This window comes from Manis javanica, chromosome 17 (genome assembly GCF_040802235.1).
Source record: "Manis javanica isolate MJ-LG chromosome 17, MJ_LKY, whole genome shotgun sequence".
Taxonomy (NCBI): Eukaryota; Metazoa; Chordata; class Mammalia; order Pholidota; family Manidae; genus Manis; species Manis javanica.
This window is the reverse complement of record NC_133172.1, coordinates 5932689-5951110: the sequence shown is the minus strand read 5'-3', so window position 1 is coordinate 5951110 and position 18422 is coordinate 5932689. Positions and strand designations below refer to the sequence as shown.

At 54.2% G+C, this 18422-nt stretch overlaps 1 protein-coding gene across 6 annotated transcripts in view; it reads left to right on the top strand.

Annotated features, from left to right (window-relative positions):
- Nucleotides 1-18422, top strand: part of MYH14 (myosin heavy chain 14) — an 85900-nt gene that overhangs the window by 22369 nt on the left and 45109 nt on the right. For 5 of the 6 annotated variants that reach the window (XM_037025713.2, XM_037025718.2, XM_037025716.2 and 2 more), the window contains 12 exons: nt 838-865; nt 992-1094; nt 1720-1743; nt 2855-2947; nt 3286-3349; nt 4590-4688; nt 5620-5760; nt 13628-13723; nt 15924-16042; nt 17204-17356; nt 17629-17802; nt 18114-18287. In XM_037025713.2, the coding sequence (XP_036881608.2) occupies nt 838-865; nt 992-1094; nt 1720-1743; nt 2855-2947; nt 3286-3349; nt 4590-4688; nt 5620-5760; nt 13628-13723; nt 15924-16042; nt 17204-17356; nt 17629-17802; nt 18114-18287 (1268 nt within the window). The remainder of the gene's footprint in view (nt 1-837; nt 866-991; nt 1095-1719; nt 1744-2854; nt 2948-3285; nt 3350-4589; nt 4689-5619; nt 5761-13627; nt 13724-15923; nt 16043-17203; nt 17357-17628; nt 17803-18113; nt 18288-18422) is intronic. The other variant, XM_037025714.2, reaches the window with a different exon arrangement.

Here is an 18422-nt window from a genome sequence, read left to right as displayed (position 1 = left end):
TTCCTGGCCCTCCACCCCTCCTGCCATTGCTTCCTACTGTAGACCAGGGTTTGTCCTTGCTGGCGTTATTGTCATTTGGGGCTGGATGGCTCTTCGTCACAGGGCAGTCCTGGACGTTGGGAGGTATTTACCGGCATCCTTGGACTCTGCCCACTAGAAGCTTGTAAGACCCCCACTTCCACACAACAGGCAGATCCTCTTTGGTTTAACCTCTGTTCTTTTTACCCCACCACTCAAGTGGAAGCTCCAGGAGGGCAGGGACCTTGCTGATTCCCTCCACCGTTGGTGCCTGGCACTTAGTAGGTGGTCCGTGCACATTTGTTGATGGGTTGAGTCAAGCTCAGGGTGAGTGCTGCGGGAGACACAGGGACTGGGCTGTGCCCTCTGCCATCAAGTTGGGCAGATGACCTGCCAAGAGGCCATTGGTCACTATCACTACCCTTCTGTGGTCTGGTTTGTGTCCAGGGCTAAGCCCTGGGGTCCAGGGTCTCACTCTCCGGTCTTTGAATCTCACACACCCAGCATGAGGCGGCACACAGTAGGGGCTCGAATTGAAGCTTGTTTAATGAATGATATTCTGCTCAGTTGGAGTTTATTCTCTCCATTTTACAGGTGAGGAGACTGATCTCAGAGAGGGACAGCTGCTTTCCCAGGGTCACACCGCAAGCAAGAGGCTCAATTGGGGTGGGGGTTTAGAATCTAGGAGGGTCACACATCAAAACTTAAGGTTTTCCTTAGTCCTCAGGAATTATTTTGAAAAGGGGTGGCCAGTGTTAAGGGCTAGGGTCCAGCTGGAGTGACCCTCCTAGGTGACATGTACTTCTCTGTCCCCTACAGATCGTGAGGATCAGTCCATTCTCTGCACGTGAGTAATCCTGAAGGACTTCTCGGGGGAGGCAGGGTCTCAGCTGGGTGTGGCTCTGCTTAAAATGGGTGGGAGTTGCCTGGTGCACTTGCCGACTCCTTTTGCTTCCCTTTGTCTTCCCCGTAGTGGGGAGTCTGGGGCTGGGAAGACAGAAAACACCAAGAAGGTCATCCAGTACCTCGCCCATGTGGCATCATCGCCAAAGGGCAGAAAGGAGCCTGGAGTGCCGGTAAGTGACCTGCCTCTGGACACGGCCACCAGCAGTGCCCCTTCCATCTCAGGCTCTGCTTTCCCCCATAATTCCCTGTCTCCCTCATGGAAGGCCATGTGCGGTCCTTCTGGCTTCCCTGTGCACCTACTATGTGCCTGATACAGTGCAGGGAGCAGAGGCAAGTTGCCCACAGAAATGCAAGGGCAAGTTCTTGTCCTCACTGGCTCTTGGCCCAGCACCTGGCACATCATAGGTGCTTATGTTCCTGAGCATCTATTAGGTATCAGGCCTGATTTAGGCACCCACAATGCCCAGGTTTTCTTTATAAGTCCCTTTGCTTGCATTAAGTTAACACCCCAGCAAGTGGGCATTGTTTTCCTGTGTTAAAGATGAGAGACTGAAGGCACAGCCTAGGTGAGTTGGTTATTGGAGGTCATACAGCCAAGCAGAGCTAAAGCAATTCAAACCCAGGCATTGTGGTGCCCCCAGGCCACCCCACTCCACATGCCCAGCTCCCCAGCCCCTCCCTTCTCCCTGCCTGCTGCCACCTGAGACTGCCGGTTCACCTGTGTCTGTCCACGTTCCATGTGCTGTGTCCTGGTCCGCGTCCTGGCCCATGTCTCGTCTCCTGTGACTTCCTCAGGCCTCCACCAGCACCATATCTTATGTGAGTAGCAGGGAATCTCCTTGAGTCATGCTGCCTGGGTCACCCCAGCCCACAGTCTCCCTGGCAGCCTGGGTCCAAGGCACTGCTGTTCATGGTGGTTCTGCTACATGCACACCAGGCCCCCCGCATGCTATGGCAGCCTTACTGCATGCACACACCCAGGGCCTATGCTACCATTTAGTGCAGCCTACTGTGTGTGCAGTCTGGCCACAGATACCAGCGTGCAACAACCCCAGAGACCCAAACTGCCATTTGCTGGTGATCTGCTAGGTGTGTGGAGACACAGTGCACAGACACTGAATTCACACAACCCAGAGATCCACGTTGCCATTCACTGCAGGCCTACGGTGCACGCCCAGCTCAGGCTAGAGCCCAAGGGCTCACAGGGAGTTTAAAGAAATAGTTGACACCCTTGAGAGCCTGGCTAGAATGGAGGGGAAGGGGATTGCTGTTTACCAAGCACCTACTGTGTTCCTGGCTCTGGCACCGATGTGGCTGGAGGGAAGTGCAGAGTAAGATCGTGCCACAGACCACCCTGGCTGGGGAGGGAAACCTACCATTTCTTGAATGCCTGCCATTTCTGTGCCGGGCAGTTTGAAGCACTTTACATGGATATACACATTTTTCCTTAATTAATTCTACAAGTGAGGTATGACTGTGTTCATTGTAGCGACAGCAGCAGACCACAAACTCAGATAAAGTGCATCCCCTCTCCGCCTCTTCCTTGGAGTGGCTTACACTGTGGCACTGGCAGACCTTCCTCTAAATGTTTGCAAACATGTATATACACCTATTGAGATGGGAGTCTTGTTTTGTGGTGTTTTCTCACAATTTATTTTTTTTTTAATGAGATCACATTGTAGGTGTTGTTCTGCCCCCTGTGCTTTCGTTTCGTTTTGTTCCCACTCAACAACGTCTCTTGGAGATGTTTCCTTGTTCCCTGCACAATAGACTGAAGGGCAAAACCCAGACTGGGGGAGGCAGGCACACTCCCAGAGGCACAGAGGCCCCCCCCCAAGACACGCAGCCAGCTAGCACCCCCCACACCCCCGCAGCCGGGCCAGCCCGCACCCTCATTCTCACTGATGCACCGTCTTCCACGCCCCGGCAGGGTGAGCTGGAGCGGCAGCTCCTTCAGGCCAACCCCGTCCTGGAGGCCTTTGGCAACGCCAAGACAGTGAAGAATGACAACTCCTCCAGATTCGTGAGTGCTGGGGGCGGCCGGGCCTGGCTGCGGGACAGTGAGACAGGAGCTGGGTGTGGTGGGTCGGGGGAGCGGGGAGGTGTGCGGGTCTGCTGAGGGAGGAGGGGGGCCCGGGGTCCTAAGAGAAGAAGTCAGAAGGGCCTGAGCCCTGGATCCCCCAGCAAGCTCCCCACTGGGCCTGGGCCCTCATGATGGGAGTGGGGTTCAGGTAGAGAGAGAGATGGAGTGGACAGGCAGCCCTGGCTCAGGGCAGGCGGGTAAGGGCCGGTCAGGGGTGCACTCAGGTCTAAGGGTGGAAGCAGGCCCTCATTAAGCCCCCCTACCCTCTCCCCTCCCAGGGCAAATTCATCCGCATCAACTTCGATGTGGCCGGGTACATCGTGGGCGCCAACATTGAGACCTGTATCCTCCTGCGGCCCTGAGGGTGTCTAGGGGGGTGCAGGGTGTGGCTGAGGAGGGGGGCCCTTGGGGCATCACCACTTCAGGGAAATAGGTGCCCACATGCCAGGGAACCCTGGCTCCCTGCTGCTCAGAAACTGCCTCGGTTTCCCCTCTGTAGAAGGGGAAGGGTCCTGGAAGCTTGGGAAGGGTTGGCTGCAGCATCTCCATGTGGAGGGAGGAGGCCGGGTTTCTGCTCTTCTCTGAGAAAGGCCAGCACAGCCTTGCTGGGGGCTGGGGGTCGTCCCTGACATTGCAGAGAAAGGACGCTGAGCAGTCAGCAGAGGGAAGGGCTCATGGAGCCGAGCGTGGGGGACCAGCGCCCGCTCCCAGAGTCCTCTCCTCGTGGAGTCGCGGAATATGCAGCAAGGTGTGGCAGTGTGTGAGATCGGACTGGCCCCAGGGTGGTCCTGCGCTTGACCGTGCCCCAGCTGCTCCAGAGAGCTGTCCGTGGTATCTCCGAGCGCCTCTCTGTAGCCCTGCCAGGCAGATGCTCTTCGCATTCCACTACACACAACAGGGCACTGAGGCTTGGGACTGTCATCCCCCAGGGTCACACAGGTTGCGTGTGCCTCCCTTGCCCACCCTGCCTTGCGGGACATCCTCTCCCCATCCTCCCAGTCTCACCTGAGCAGGTTAGCAACCTGAGACTCCCTGTCAGTGGCTTTGCAACCCATCTTGGGCCAGACTTGCCAGGGTGGGTCCTGCAGTGTGCCTCTCATGCCAAACGCATGCTCAGTGGTCCACGAACATGGGCCACACAGGGGCCAATGAGTTATCAGGTGTTTTGTTTTACTTTAAGGTGTCTATCTGACTTGGAGTGTGTAATTGTGCCATATGACTTTCCTACAAGGGTGGGGCCCTTAGCTCCAATATCTGTACAGGCAGCGAGGTTCACGATGGCAGGAAATATTCTTACCTGTGGTTAACTGCAAGCCAGGCACCGCTCCAGGTATCTGACACATAATTACTCACCTGCATAGCAGCTCATCGATGTGTCATTGTTGAGTCTTGCACAGATGGAAACAGAGGCACCAGTGCTTAAGTGGCATGCCCAAGGCCACCCATCCGACTAGTGGCAAGGTCGCTGGCCTGGGCTGTGAAGGACTGTGCTTCCCGGGATAGCAGGGCAGCCCGGGTCATGGGGGCCAGCGGGTCCCCTCCCCTTCCCCCCCATGTGGCCCCTTGACTCGCCTCCACCCAGACCTGCTGGAGAAGTCACGGGCCATCCGCCAGGCCAAGGATGAGTGCAGCTTCCACATCTTCTACCAGCTGCTCGCAGGCGCAGGAGAGCAGCTCAAGGGTCAGTGTGGCGCTCCTGGGGTTGGGGGGCCGGGCCCTGGGGAGGAGGAGGTGGGCAGCACAAATGTTTGTCGAGCACCTGCTTTAATCAGGCTCCTGCTGGGCAGTGGATTCTGTCGCTTCCAGACCCTCTTCCCTGGTTTCTGCCTCCTTGTGACTTTCGCCGAGCAGAGGACCCTGCCCGCCGGCCATGCTCTCCAGCAGGCTCTGCTGCCCTCTGGTTCCAGCTTCCTCCTGGGTCTTGCTCACCTCTGCCATGTGGCCACGCGGCTCCTGCTCACACTCACTTCTCTTCTGAAACTCGGGGGCTTCTGCTCACTCCAGCGTGTCCCGCCATGACCCAGCTTTGCCGCAGCCCCCACTGCCTCGTGGGCCCCAGCGGTCCTGGTGTGTGTGGCTTTCTGGCCCCTGCGACCTCACGGCTCCCCTTCCTGTGGCTCCTCCCACCCTCTGGCTGTGGAACTGTCCACCGCTCCCCTTCACATGGGCCCCGCAGCCCTAGGCTCCCTCTCATCCTGGCGCCCTCACTCCATCCTATAGCCTGGGCCGCCCCCGGCCCTCCCTCACCCAGGCTCCTGCTCACAGTGGCTTCTGAACCCACACGCCCTCTGCCACTGGCCCCTGCTGTCCCGTGGCCTCTGCTGACTCAGGCACCCGCTGGCCCCATTGCTTCTGCCGACCTGGGGTCCCTGCCTGCTCTGAGCACTTCCGTGACTCACGAGTCTATGGAAGGAGGGAAGAGAAAGGTCTCGTGTGCTCAGCACCCACTCCATGCCTGGCTCTTCCCATTGAGCTGTGAGGAAGGGATCCTCACTCATTGGACAGTGGAGGAAGTGACGCTCACCCTGGGGTGGCCACTGAGGAAGCCGGGAGGTGAGCCTGATCCCAGAGCGTACCCTTGACCCTGGCCTCTGCTCGTTGCCCCCCTGCAGCCGACCTCCTCCTGGAGCCGTGCTCCCACTACCGTTTCCTGACCAACGGGCCATCGTCCACTGCTGGCCAGGAGCGGGAGCTCTTCCAGGAGACGCTGGAGTCCCTGCGGGTCCTGGGATTCACCCACGAGGAAATCACCTGTGAGTGAGCCCTGGGCCCCCAGGAGGGTTGGGGTGGTGCAGTGCACAGGCAGATGCGGTCTTGGCCTGGCCATTCATTCTTCGGTTGGAAAAATAAAACGGACTGGAGGAGGGATGCTTGTACAACTTTTGGGAATCAGGAAGGGGACACTGAGGTGGAGGTTTGAGCAAAGGCCTGGAGCTGCGGAGGGATCAGCACCGGTGCCATTGGGGGAAGAGTGTTTCAGGCAGGGGGAACAGCCTGTGCAAAGGCCCTGCGGCAGGAAAGCCTTGGCCTGTTTGAGGAACTGAAACTTCTCAGAGGCTTCGGTCTAGTGTGTGACCAAGAGGAGGAGATGGAGCTGCAGAGGCAGGTGGGGCCACGGATGCCAGCCTGAGGGCTGGGACCTTGTCCTGGGGGCACTGAGGAGCCATGGGAGAGCTGGGAGCAGGGGAGCAGCAGCTCTGGGCTGCACGGAGGATTGGCTGGAGGCCACGAGGAAGGCTGAGGCCAGGGTGCAGGCAAGGCCTGGACTGTGGCCCTGGGTCTGCCCGGCCCTGGTGTGAAACACTGAGCTCATCCCGCTGTGCTGGGCCACTTTGTTCCTGCCCTTTCCACCGTGCGGTGTGTTCGGCAGTAGTTCTGTGCAGTCCTGTTCGCTTGGGCTGCCAGAACACAGTACCGTGAACCCAGTGCCCGAAACAGCAGACGCCGATGCGTTCCCGTCCTGGGGGCCAGATGTCTGAAAGCAAGGTGTCGGCCGGGTTGGCTCATCTGGGAGAATCTGTTCCCTGCCCTTCCCCTGCCCAGCGTTCCGGTGCTTTCCTGGCAGTCTCAGCGATCCTCGGCTTGGAGAAGCTCCAGCCCGTGTCCGCTTCCGTCCTCCATGGCGTGCTCCCCATGTGTGCGTCTGTGGGTGCCAATTCCCCCTTTTCACAAGGATGCCCGAAATACTGTATGGGAGGCCCACCTTACTGCATGATGACCTTGTTGTGACTTAACTAATTACATCTCCAGTGACCTGATGCCCCGATGAGGGCACATTCTGAGAGGTCCTGGGGGTCAGGACTTCGACGTGCCTTTTTGGGGGAAGGGGAAGTAATCCAACCCGTAGCAAGCACATGGGTGGGCCTGTGTCCCCGCAGCTGCCCGGCGTTTTGGGTTTGGATGCTCGTTTTGCCAGTGCTGCGTCCCATGGAGAGCGACCCTGATTTCCAGGGCTGAGTGGCTGGGGCTGGGCTCCTTCTCCTCCGGTCTTCGGCACTGCTGGGGGCCCGGTCGGGAGGGCTGAGAACCGAGTGCCAGCTTGGCTGTGCACCCCGGCTGCGAACAGGCGGCCTCCTGGGCGCACTGGCACAGGTCTGGGCCTTCCCTGCTGCATTGCCCGACCGCAGCTGCGGAACTCCCTTGCTTGAAGTCGCCACTCTCCCCCCGCGGCATCTGGCAGACCAGTCCAGGTGGTGGCCATGGTGGGCGCCGGAGCCTCCTGACACAGGTCACCTTCAATGACCTGCCAGACGGTGGGCTTGGGCAGCAGCTCAGATTTTTGTAATTCTGAAATGGTTCTAAAAATGTTGAAGCGACATGCATGTAGTGACGATCTGAATATGGCCGAAGGTCCTAGTGTGGAAACCAAGTCTCCCAGAGCACCTTGGGGCCTAGCTCCCCACTGTGCGGCTTCCTCCGTCTCCCTCCAGAAATATTTTACGCATGTAGGAAAAGGCACGCATTATTTTTCTACAAAAGAGGCATCTCCAGCCTCGGGGCTGATGTTCAGCCAGGGTGATAAAAATGTGAAGATGTTTCTCTGCTGATTTCCAAGTTCCCATACAGTGGTTGCTTCTGGTGGGCCCCACCCTCCTGACCTTCCTCCCAGGGCCATCCCAGATACCGTAACTAACGGGTGAAAGCACCCGGCACATCAGTCCCCACACCCTGGCCCGAGTCCTGGTGGAACTGGGGTTACTCAGCTCATCACCCCATGCCAGCCCGCTTTGTAACTAACGGGTGAAAGCACCCGGCACATCAGTCCCCACACCCTGGCCCGAGTCCTGGTGGCACTGGGGTTACTCAGCTCATCACCCCATGCCAGCCCGCTTTGTCCCCCAGCTTTGCCCACCTGAGGGGCATTTTGGCGATAGTTTGTTTTGTATGTGTAGGTGAACTGAAGTCCTTTTTGTGGCTGCCTAAGTGTTCCTTGTTTAGATGAATTGTGATCCTTGGAACCAATCCCCGTCCCTGACAGACAGATCTTTAGGGTGTGTTCATCCCATTGCTGTTGGCAAACCCCCCACTAAAAAGAGGTGCCGGGAATATCCTTGTCAGTGCATCTTTGAGCTCATGTCTGAACAGAACTATGGAATCCATTCTTAGAAAAAAAATGTTAGGCTCGAGGAAAGGGGCAATTTTTGTTTTTATCCAGTTTTGATAGAAATCAGACAGCTTTATTGAGATGTAGTTCACATATCATAACACGCTCCTGTGTAAAGCGTACACGTCTTTGGCTGTAGTATATTCAAAGATCTGTGCATCCATCACAACAGGCAATTGTAGAATATTTTCATCACCCTGCAAAGAGACTGCATCCCTTTGCTGTTAGCTGCCAGTTGCCACCACCAGCCCCCTACAACCACGAATCGGCTTCCTGTCCCTGTGGATGGGCCCAGCCCAGACCTTTCATAGAGACGGGTCCTACAACACGTTGTCCTTTGCGGCTGGTTTCTTTGGCTCAGCTTGATAGTTTCAAGGCTCATCCATGTGGTAGTTTGTGTCAGTAGCTTCATTCCTTTTTATTGCTGAATAATTGATTTTTATCTTTTTGCTTTGGAAAACTTCAAATAGGTATGCAAGTAGGGAGCAGGGTGTAATGACCCCCCCATACACACCGGGCACCTGGTACCGATGCAACAGTTACCCACTGGTGGCTTCTTGGGTTTCACCTCTAACCCCCAGCACTCCCTCCCCCACCTTCTGCTCTTATTTTTTTAAATTGTAGCGAATCCACTTTGTCACTGTCCAGAAGGTGGCGCTAGTTTCCAGCTCCAGCCCCGTGTCCCTGGACCTGTTTCCTACAGGCCACCCTCAAAGATTATTGTTATAAACTCTTACTTTTGCTGGTGTGATTGGTGGGTAGTTCTATAAAACTCATTATAGTTTTATTTAGTGTTTCACTTACAAGGAATAGAGCCAGCTGGTCACCTGTTCACAGACTCTCCTTTTGACAAGAGTAGCTGAGGCCCAGGCAGGTGGCACATCTGTCCCAGGACTCACACCAATTGACAAGGTGGTGGAACCTGCGTCTAACTCCACAGCCAGCCCATGACCCGTCCCCAGAGAGGCAGGTGGGTGCCTCCGGGTGGCCCGTGCACCTCCTTCCCTGTCCCCACTTCCCATCTCCTCCGCCTACGCTGGCACCATAAATGCCACAGGAAAGGTTGAGCAGGGAGCCTGGCACGCGGGAAGGCATGCTCCACTCACGCGAGGCAGGGCCCGGTACCGCAGCCCCACGCCTCTGCCTCCACAGGCTGCAGCTTGCTCGCGATCGGCTGGTCTGGAGTTACCAGCAAGAGCAGTGCCAGCTCCTCAGGCGTCAGAGTCGCCTGGGTGCTTGGCACCAGCCCAGGTTCCTAAGCCAACTGTAAGAGGCCATTTTAAAGGTCACCGGGGAAGTGAGTCTGGGCCACGTCTGAGCTGACACTAAAGAATGAATGAATGATCATTCACGTTGTTGGGGGTGCGGCGGGTAAGGCCGTTACTGGTCTCTAGGGAAATGTCCGTATTTATCTTTTGGGAGGTGCCCTAGGAACCTCCCAGCACTTCTGGGGCCTTGGGCTGTCCCTGTCCACCCAGTCCCTGGACCTCAGGCAGGTAGAACCAGAGGCCCCTGAGCTCAGCCCCTTCTGTGCCCTGCAGCTATACCAAACCTTTTCTGAGCTAGAATTCAGGTACTGTAAAATTCACCTCTGTGATGCATACAAGTCAGTGGTTTGTACTGTATTCATAATGTCGTGTACCCATCACTGCCATCTAATTCCAGAAACCAAGCCCTTTCTTAACAGTGATTTGTTCTTGTGGACTAGGTCTTCTATTCCTAGAGGTATGAAATTCAAAAGCAATGAAGGGTATATAATCATTAAAGTGTCCCAGGCTCTGAGGAGGCCACTTCTGTTAGTGGTTTCTTGTATGTCCTCCAGAGCAAGGGCTCTCAAAGCTACCAGGACAGTGGCCCCTTTCTGTTTCCAGTGTAAAAAAAAAAATTATTTTGAGTAATTTCAGATTTACAGAAAATCTGCAAAAGGAGTGCAAAAATGGCCATATGCTCTTCTCCCAGATTCCCTAAGGGCTGACATAGGGCTGAGATCCAGATGTAGGCAGGGCTGGTTCCTTCTGGAGACCCCAGGCAAGAAGCCACTTTCTGTGGACTAACAGTTACCAAAGGGAAAGGGACTGGGGAGGATGGGTGGGAAGGGAGGGATAAGGGGGAAAAGGGGGCATTACGATTAGCAGACATAATGTAGGGGCTGCGGCACAGGGAGGGCTGTACAACACAGAGAAGACCAGTAGGGATTCTGTAGCATCTTACTGCACTGATGGACAGTGACTATAATGGGGTGGGGGGCGGGACTTGGTAATGGGGGGAGGCTAGTAACCACAGTGTTGCTCATGTGATTGTATATTAAGGATAGCAAAAAAAAAAAAAAAAAAAAGAATCCACTTTCTGGCCTTTTCCAGCTGCCAGAGCCTTTCGCATTCCTTGGTCCCGCCCTCCGGCTTCCAAGCACCTCTGCTCACCTGGCCTTCTCCCCCTGCCTCCTCTTCTAAGGACCCTCAGGATTACACGTACAGCCCACCTGGAAAACCTAGGATTCATCTTCTGTCTCAAGGTCCTAAATGTACTCAACATCTGTAAAAAAAAAAAAAAAAAAAAAATAGGCCATTCTGCCCTGCGAGGTAGTTTTCACAGGTCCTGGGAGTTGGACGTGGACATCTTCACGGGGCCATTATTCAGCCCACGGCCCCCTGAGTCTGTCAGTGCCCATTCCCTGCGCACTTCCACTGACGTGACCACAGCTCAGCGTCATTGTCAGGAGATCAGCATGGGCACTGTTAGTACCGCTATCCAGTCCACAGACTACATTATCCCAATAGTGTCCTTTATCACAACAAAAAATGTTTTTCACAGATCTTATGCCCATTTTCCCATTATTGTCCTTTATAACAAAAAAAGCTTTTTTAGGCTTTACACACACACACACACACAACACACATACTTCCTCAGTCCAGAGGGAACACACATTGCATCTATTTTTTTTTGAAAATCTAATTGGCTTTATCCAGCCTTTCTTGAATGGGCAGCATCCCCTCCAGCAAGCAGAGATGCTCGCTACTCATTACATTTTACCCTCCCTCCACTGGGAACTGTTCCTGAGTGTTTTTTTATCACTCGTGACCTTGACACTTTTGAAGCTCACCCACCGGTTGTTTTGTCTCAACTTGGATGTGTTCCTCACAGTGAGATTCAAGTCACGTCTCTTTGGCTGGAGGATCCCAGAAGGGTAGTCCCCACTCCCCCCGCCCCATCCCCTTTTCCTAAGTAAATGTTGTGGAGAAGCATAGCACAGACACCAGGAAGTGCACAGAGCTCAGGGTTTCTGCAAGTAAACACCCCGTATTACCAACACCTAGAAGCCCCCATGCCTCTTCCCAACCAGAAACCCCCTGAACGTGACCGTCATCCTGGAGCTGTTTCTCCTCTTCTTGAACTTGGTCCAGATTTGCATTGTACCTGTGCTTTTTGCTTTCGTGTCTGGCTTCTTCCATTCAACCCACTGATTATGAAATCCATCCGTGTTCAGTGAGTGGCCGGGCGGGGGCTTCTGAGGGGCCGGCTCCAGGAGTGGGCCTGCTATGCAAAAACTCACTGAGCTGGACGCTAGTGCTTCGCATGCTTTTCTGTTTGGGTGCCATGCGTAAGTATTTACATTTGAATTGTAGCTAAAAGAGGGAGGAAATGGGAAGCAGAGCCATTAGTAGTACAGACCCTACAGTCAGACAGCCCCGGTTGGAATCTCAGGTCTGTGGCTTTTGAGCTGCAAAATCTCCTTGGGTGAGAGGATTAGCCGAATGCCCCTGCTTTCCCTGTCTGTCAAGTGGGGTTTTTACTCAGTTTCCCATCTTGCAGGATCTGCCTCATTGAGTTGTTACGAGAGTTAGGTGAGTTCGTTTGTGTTTGAAACAGGACCTGGCACGGAATAAGTGAAAATAAATTAGTGTGAAATAAATAAATTTCAGTCTGTCGATGGAGAAGACTTCTGGAATGCGGAGCTGAGCAGGTGGCTGGGTGCTTCACACCACCACGAAAGCGGCAGTTATCAGACTCAGGCTGAATGGAGGTCCGCTCAAATGCCACGTGCTGGCTTACTGTTGGAGCTGAGGGGGTTGTGAAAACAATGACCAGAACTGATAAAATTCTGAACAAAACCAACCTTTCCTCAGATGACACAGCGGATTCCTGGAAAATTCACTGTGTATTAAAACCAAACACAAAACGCTTCAGTGTTTATCCACAGAACAGTGGAATTAGCCTCAGGTGATTACAAACCATTATTTCATGGACCTGAATGTCCAACAGGACACCTAGAAGTCCCACAGGATGTGGGCAACTCTCTGTGGAGCAGAAGGGCGTCTGCATCTGGGTCTCCCTGCCCAGCCTCTGAGACATCCAGGCCACCCCCTCCTCTCCATTCCACTGCCGCCGTGGTCAAGTGGTCATCCTCATACCTGCCAGCCCTGCAAGCTCCCGAGATGTACTCCAGGGGGCAGTCTTGGCCCCTTGGGAGGCTCTGCACTGCCCGGCAAATGCGGTCCCATCCTCCCCGTGCGCCTTCCATATTTGCAAATTTGCCTGCTCAGGAACGTTATTCGTAACCCCCAAACCAATACTCCTGGTGCTCTGGTGGTCATTGCGGTCGTTCAGAGAGGGGTGAGAAATCTGGTGCCTCGTGCATGCTCTGTGGCCCAGCAAGGCCGCCACTCTGCCTTCCTGTTTCAGCTCATACCGGGAGCCAATGTCCTTTCCGCAGTCTCCCGAGGACCATGTTTTTCACGTTTCTGTGCTGTTTGGTGGTGATTTCGCTGTCTAAAATGCCCTCCCCACCCCCCGCCCCCCATACCCCGCAAGCATAGCGCCTAATGCTGGCTGGCACTCCTAAGCACAAAAGGGCTGCGAGGTGCCTTCTGGGGAAAATACTCCTATTAAATGAGCATTCTTCAGGCATGAGGTACGGTGCTGTTGGCCTGAGCTCAATGCAACTGAAGCAGCAGGTGTCTTTAAACAGAAATACATGTACAACAAGGTAATGTGTTTATTGATCAGTTGATGAAAGTGTGACCAGAGGCTCGCGGGAAGCAAGCCCTGTATTTCCCCCCAGAAGCTTCGGCTCACGTCCACCGATTCAGTGTTCCTGTAACCATAGAACATAACTCATGCAAACCATGCGAATCAGCTGTACTGCCCACTTCCTGCCTTTTACAAAGATAGTGGGGTGCCATACACGGCATTCTGCACCTTGCGTTTTCATTCAGTGTTTTGGAAATCTTTCCATATCGCTCAAGACCTTCCTCATTTGTTTCCGTGCATCCTTTTAAATCTTGTACACGTAGCTTTATAAAACGAACACGCCAGAAGCTGAATGGTGACAAAGCAAACCTCAGATATAAAATCCAGAATTCATTCACCCTTTCATATGTTTTAAGGCCTGCCCGGTGTCACAAGTGGGTGTTGAGCTGGGAGGTGGTGGTATAAATTGACAGAGGGTTTTAGAACTAGCTAAGACCACCCATCAGGGTCAGGAGCCACGCGTGATCCCCCTCTCTGCCGTTCCTTAGCCATGCTGCGGATGGTCTCGGCTGTTCTCCAGTTTGGCAACATCGTCCTGAAGAGAGAACGGAACAAAGATCAAGCCTCCATGCCTGACAACACAGGTACCTGCCCCTGGCCGGCTGCCCACCCCTCTGACCCCACCTCCTCTATCCCCCTACACAGCAAGCCCGCTCCCCAGCCAGGCTTGCCCCCAACCCAGCACCCCTCCGATTCCCTGCCCTTTGCTGAGTCTTTGCCAAAATACTCTCTTCCACTCTTCTCCTGATTATAAAAAAATGCCATGTCAGTGAAGGTCTGAACACCAACATGCCAAAGGCTAGATGGCAGGATCCCCACTGTCCCAGCCCTTCTGCAAAACCGCCATTAGCGTTGGGCATGTCGCCTCCTGGCCTCTGTGCTCTGCATTTATATACTTCCTTCGCTTTCCAAAAGCAGAATTATAGTCGGTACTCCTTGTTCAAAACATCAAAATAGAAATAGCTCAGCTTCTTTATTATTATAAAATAATACAGCTGGAGGGGGGAGATCCAGCAAGACAGAAAAGTAGAAAGGCAGTGAAATTACCCATCGTCATACTCCTGAGAGATGATTTCATGCTGACATTTTGGGGTGTTTCTCTCTGGGCTTTGTTCTATGTCTGTAACAATGTGGAAATAATTGTCACAGAAATGGAATCACACTTCATACCCCTTCCCCCTCAAGAGAAAGGAGCTTTCTGTCCTGATTATGAAATACTTTGGACTCATTTTCAAAAGATACACAACATGGAAAAATCTGAAGGATGGGGCAGCAGCTGCAGTGCTGGGGTTAGAGCTGTCGCCGGTGGCTTTGAGGCCCTAGTCACACGTCCAGCATGTGCGCTGTGCACGCTTATCTATTCAGTTCACAACACTGGGATCAAACCGTATAAACTCTTTTGAGGCCTTTTTCCCCTTCATGCACTGGGTTACATGCATGTATGTTACATGCATGTAACTTTTCCAGGTTATTAACTAGAACTCTCCTGGGGTTTCCTTATCTGGGGTCTGTGGGCAGAACTGTCTGCATAATTAATCTCTTCTGAAATCCCATGTGTTTCATTTTCCACATTTGCAAACACTGATTGGAGAAGCAGCCCTCTAGCCTCTGGCTGGCAAAGTGCACAGCAGACGGTCTTGTTACCAGAAATGCTCTGCTGCCCATCCCGGCCGTGATCAGATCAGGGCACTTCTTTTTGTTCTTAAATATGTTCCATATAGTGCAAGCTCACCACAGAAAAATTAGGAACCACAATGGTACCGAAAAAAAAAAGCGAAGTTTAAATCCTCATAACCTTGCCGCTTAGAAATAATCACAGGTGACACTTTAGGGGGCTTCCTTGCAGGCATTTCTCTCTTCCTTTTTCGCTGGAGCTGTGCATTTGTCGTAGTTGTTTTCCCATTATGGAAATAAGAGAAGCTTAAAAACATTCCTTAATGATCATTTCAATTTGCAGTCAAAAGAAGACACACACCAGCCTGCACAGTCCCACCTCTACCTTCTGCAAAAACAGCTATTAACATTTTGGCATCCAGGCACTTTTTTGTGCACGTTTCTCCCCTGCCCCCTATACATAATAGGGAGGAACAGTTAATTTTTAAATATTTACTTTGGGCTTGGCCACCTGAACAAACTCTTATACAACAGCTTTTTCTCCAACATTTTATTAGGAAATTTTCAAACATACAGAAAAGTCAAGAGAATGTTACAGTAAATACCCAAATACCCACCACCCAGACTCTACTGCTGATGTTTTGTGACACCTGCTTTTTCGCCTGTCTTTCCATCCCTCATCTCTCCATCTTTTTTTCTGGCGTATTTCAAAGTTGCAGACATCCATGCAGTTCACACGTACACACTTCAGTCTGTGTGTAATTTACTGGCGTCCAGTATTTATTTGCAGTTCTTTGACTTGAAGTGAAAGGTACAAACCATGAAATGCACACCTCTTACATGTATGAAATAATGAGTTTTAGTAACTTTTAGTGACTGCAGAACACTCATTCAAATGAGCGTCCGGGTGGTTCCTGGTTTTCTCCATCCTAAATAAGTCTGTGATGAACGGCCTCGTAGTCCTCTCTTTGCTCACGTCTGGGGTTATTTTTGTCAACCTGCGGTCCCAGAAAGGGCATTGTTGGGCCAGAGGATGTCCACACTTTGGGGACCTGTAATGACTCCGGTGGGAAAGGTGGGGCTGTCAGTGGGGAGCGGCACCCTGTCCCTCACTCCACAGCCGTCGTCACGTCCCAGTGCTGACACGTTCTTGATACCTCTCATCTTCAGCTGCACAGAAGCTCTGCCGCCTCCTGGGACTTGGGGTGACAGATTTCTCCCGTGCTCTGCTCACCCCGCGCATCAAAGTTGGCCGAGACTACGTGCAGAAAGCCCAGACCAAGGAGCAGGTGGGCAGGGTTGGGGGCAGGCGGGTGCAGAGGGGTCTGGGGGCCAGGGCCCAGGGGTGGCTTAAACTGTTTTTTTCTCACTCAGCAAAATTTTCCAAAGTGTCTGCTCAGTTACTGGCTCCAGCCTAGGCTCTGGGAATAAAAGCAGTAATGGAAACAAAGACCATGCCCTCCTGGAACTCAGGTTGCAGTGGGGAAACAGACAATAAAAGGAGATAAATGAACAGTGATGCCTTCTATGAAGGAGGCAGGTGGCCAGGAAAGTCCTCCCTGGGGTGACATCTTAGCTGAGCTCTAGGTGATTCAAGGCAGAGGGAACAGCCCTGGGGCTGGAACAAGCTTAGGAAGTTGGTAACACTGAGGAGGTCAGTGAGGCTAGAGGGAGGGGGAGAGGGTGGTAGAAGCTGCAGTCAGGTTGGGAGGGGGCAGGTCACGCAGGGTCGTAGGTGCCGCGGTGAGGAGGTGAGTTTTATTCAGAATGCACCAGGAGGCCAGCGAGAGTGTAAGTGAGGGAGCGGCTTGATTCAGTTTGTTTTTATAAAGATCACTTGTCTACTGTGTGGAGAATTGGGTCCCGGGGCGCAGGCAGAAATGGGGACACGAGGAGGCTGCTGTCGTAGTCCAGGCAGACAGCAATGGCGGTTTGGGTCAGAGTGGCCGTGGTGCAGGTTGGGAGAAATGAGCACGTGCTAGAGGTTTTCAGGGTCCAGCTTTTGGGCAGAGGCCTCTGCCTGGCCCCCGCTGGGCACTCGAGGCCCTCGGAGGAACGAGACAGACACGTGAGGCCCAGAGGTGAGGGTTTGTGCTAACATAGGCTCCCCTGTCAGCTGGGGTGCTGTTAGGGTCCATTTTACCGATGAAGACACCAAGGCACAGAGAGGTTTATTTACACACCTGAGGTCACACAGCCTCTAAGTGGCATAGCCAGGATTCAGACCTATGTGGTTGGGCCCCAGAGTGCACCCTCTTAACTGTGACACCATTGAGATTGGTTCAGGGGGTCGGGGAGGATTAATGAACGAATGTACGCACTTTACCCAGTGCCTGGCATGCAGCAGGGCTCCAGGAATGGTCGGGTAATGTCACTATTCTTGAAGCATGAGGGGGCCTGTCCACACCCAGTGTCTCCTCAGCAGCCTCACTATGTGCACCTCCCTGCAGGCTGACTTTGCGCTGGAGGCCCTGGCCAAGGCCACCTACGAGCGCCTCTTCCGCTGGCTGGTCCTACGCCTCAATCGTGCTTTGGACCGCAGCCCCCGCCAGGGCGCCTCCTTCCTGGGCATCTTGGACATCGCTGGCTTCGAAATCTTCCAGGTCTGTGCGCTGGGCCAGCCTGGGGACTGGGGGCACTCTGCCACTCTGGCCCTGTCCCCCTCACTGGGTCCCCGTCCCCCTCTCTGGGCCCCTGTCCCCCTGTCCCCCTCCCTCTGGGCCCCCGCCCCCCTCCCTCTGGGTCCCTGTCCCCCTCTCTGGGCCCCTGTCCCCCTGTCCCCCTCCCTCTGGGCCCCCACCCCCCTCCCTCTGGGCCCCCGCCCCCCTCCCTCTGGGCCCCTGTCCCCTCTCATGTGTCCCCTCATCTCCTGCAGCTGAACTCCTTCGAGCAGCTGTGCATCAACTACACCAACGAGAAGCTGCAGCAGCTCTTCAACCACACCATGTTCATCCTGGAGCAGGAGGAGTACCAGCGCGAGGGCATCCCCTGGACCTTCCTGGACTTTGGCCTCGACCTGCAGCCCTGCATCGACCTCATTGAGCGGCCGGTGAGCCTGGGGCTCTTCCCCACCCCGCCCCTCGTGCCTTGTCCTTGACCAGCTCCTCATCCTGCCGGGCCTCAGGCCTCCCCACCAGTTCAGTGGGAGAATGACAGCGCCCGCTTCACGGATCTGTGTGGCTAGTAGATGATTAGGCCCGGGGCCCGGCTTGAATCAGAGGGCTAATGATCGGCTGTAACTAACGACTGTTCCCACATTTGATCGTATGTCCCTGTGTCACAACAGCTAAAAACTAGCAGCAACCTAAGTGTCCAATGTTTGGAGATCTGCCTGACTCTCCTCCCCCTCTTGGTGGTCAGGCTAACCCTCCCGGACTCCTGGCCCTGCTGGATGAGGAGTGCTGGTTCCCGAAGGCCACAGACAAGTCCTTTGTAGAGAAGGTGGCCCAGGAGCAGGGTGGCCACCCCAAGTTCCAGCGGCCAAGGCAGCTGCGCGACCAGGCTGACTTCAGTGTTCTGCACTACGCGGGCAAGGTAGGGGGCTGGGGCCAGCCTAGGGCATGTGGGTGCAAGTGGGGTCTGCTTGACTACAATGTGGGGAGGGTGCAGAGGGAAAATAGAGGCCACCCAGTGTCCACTGGGGCAGAACACAGCCAGGGCAGGCACTAG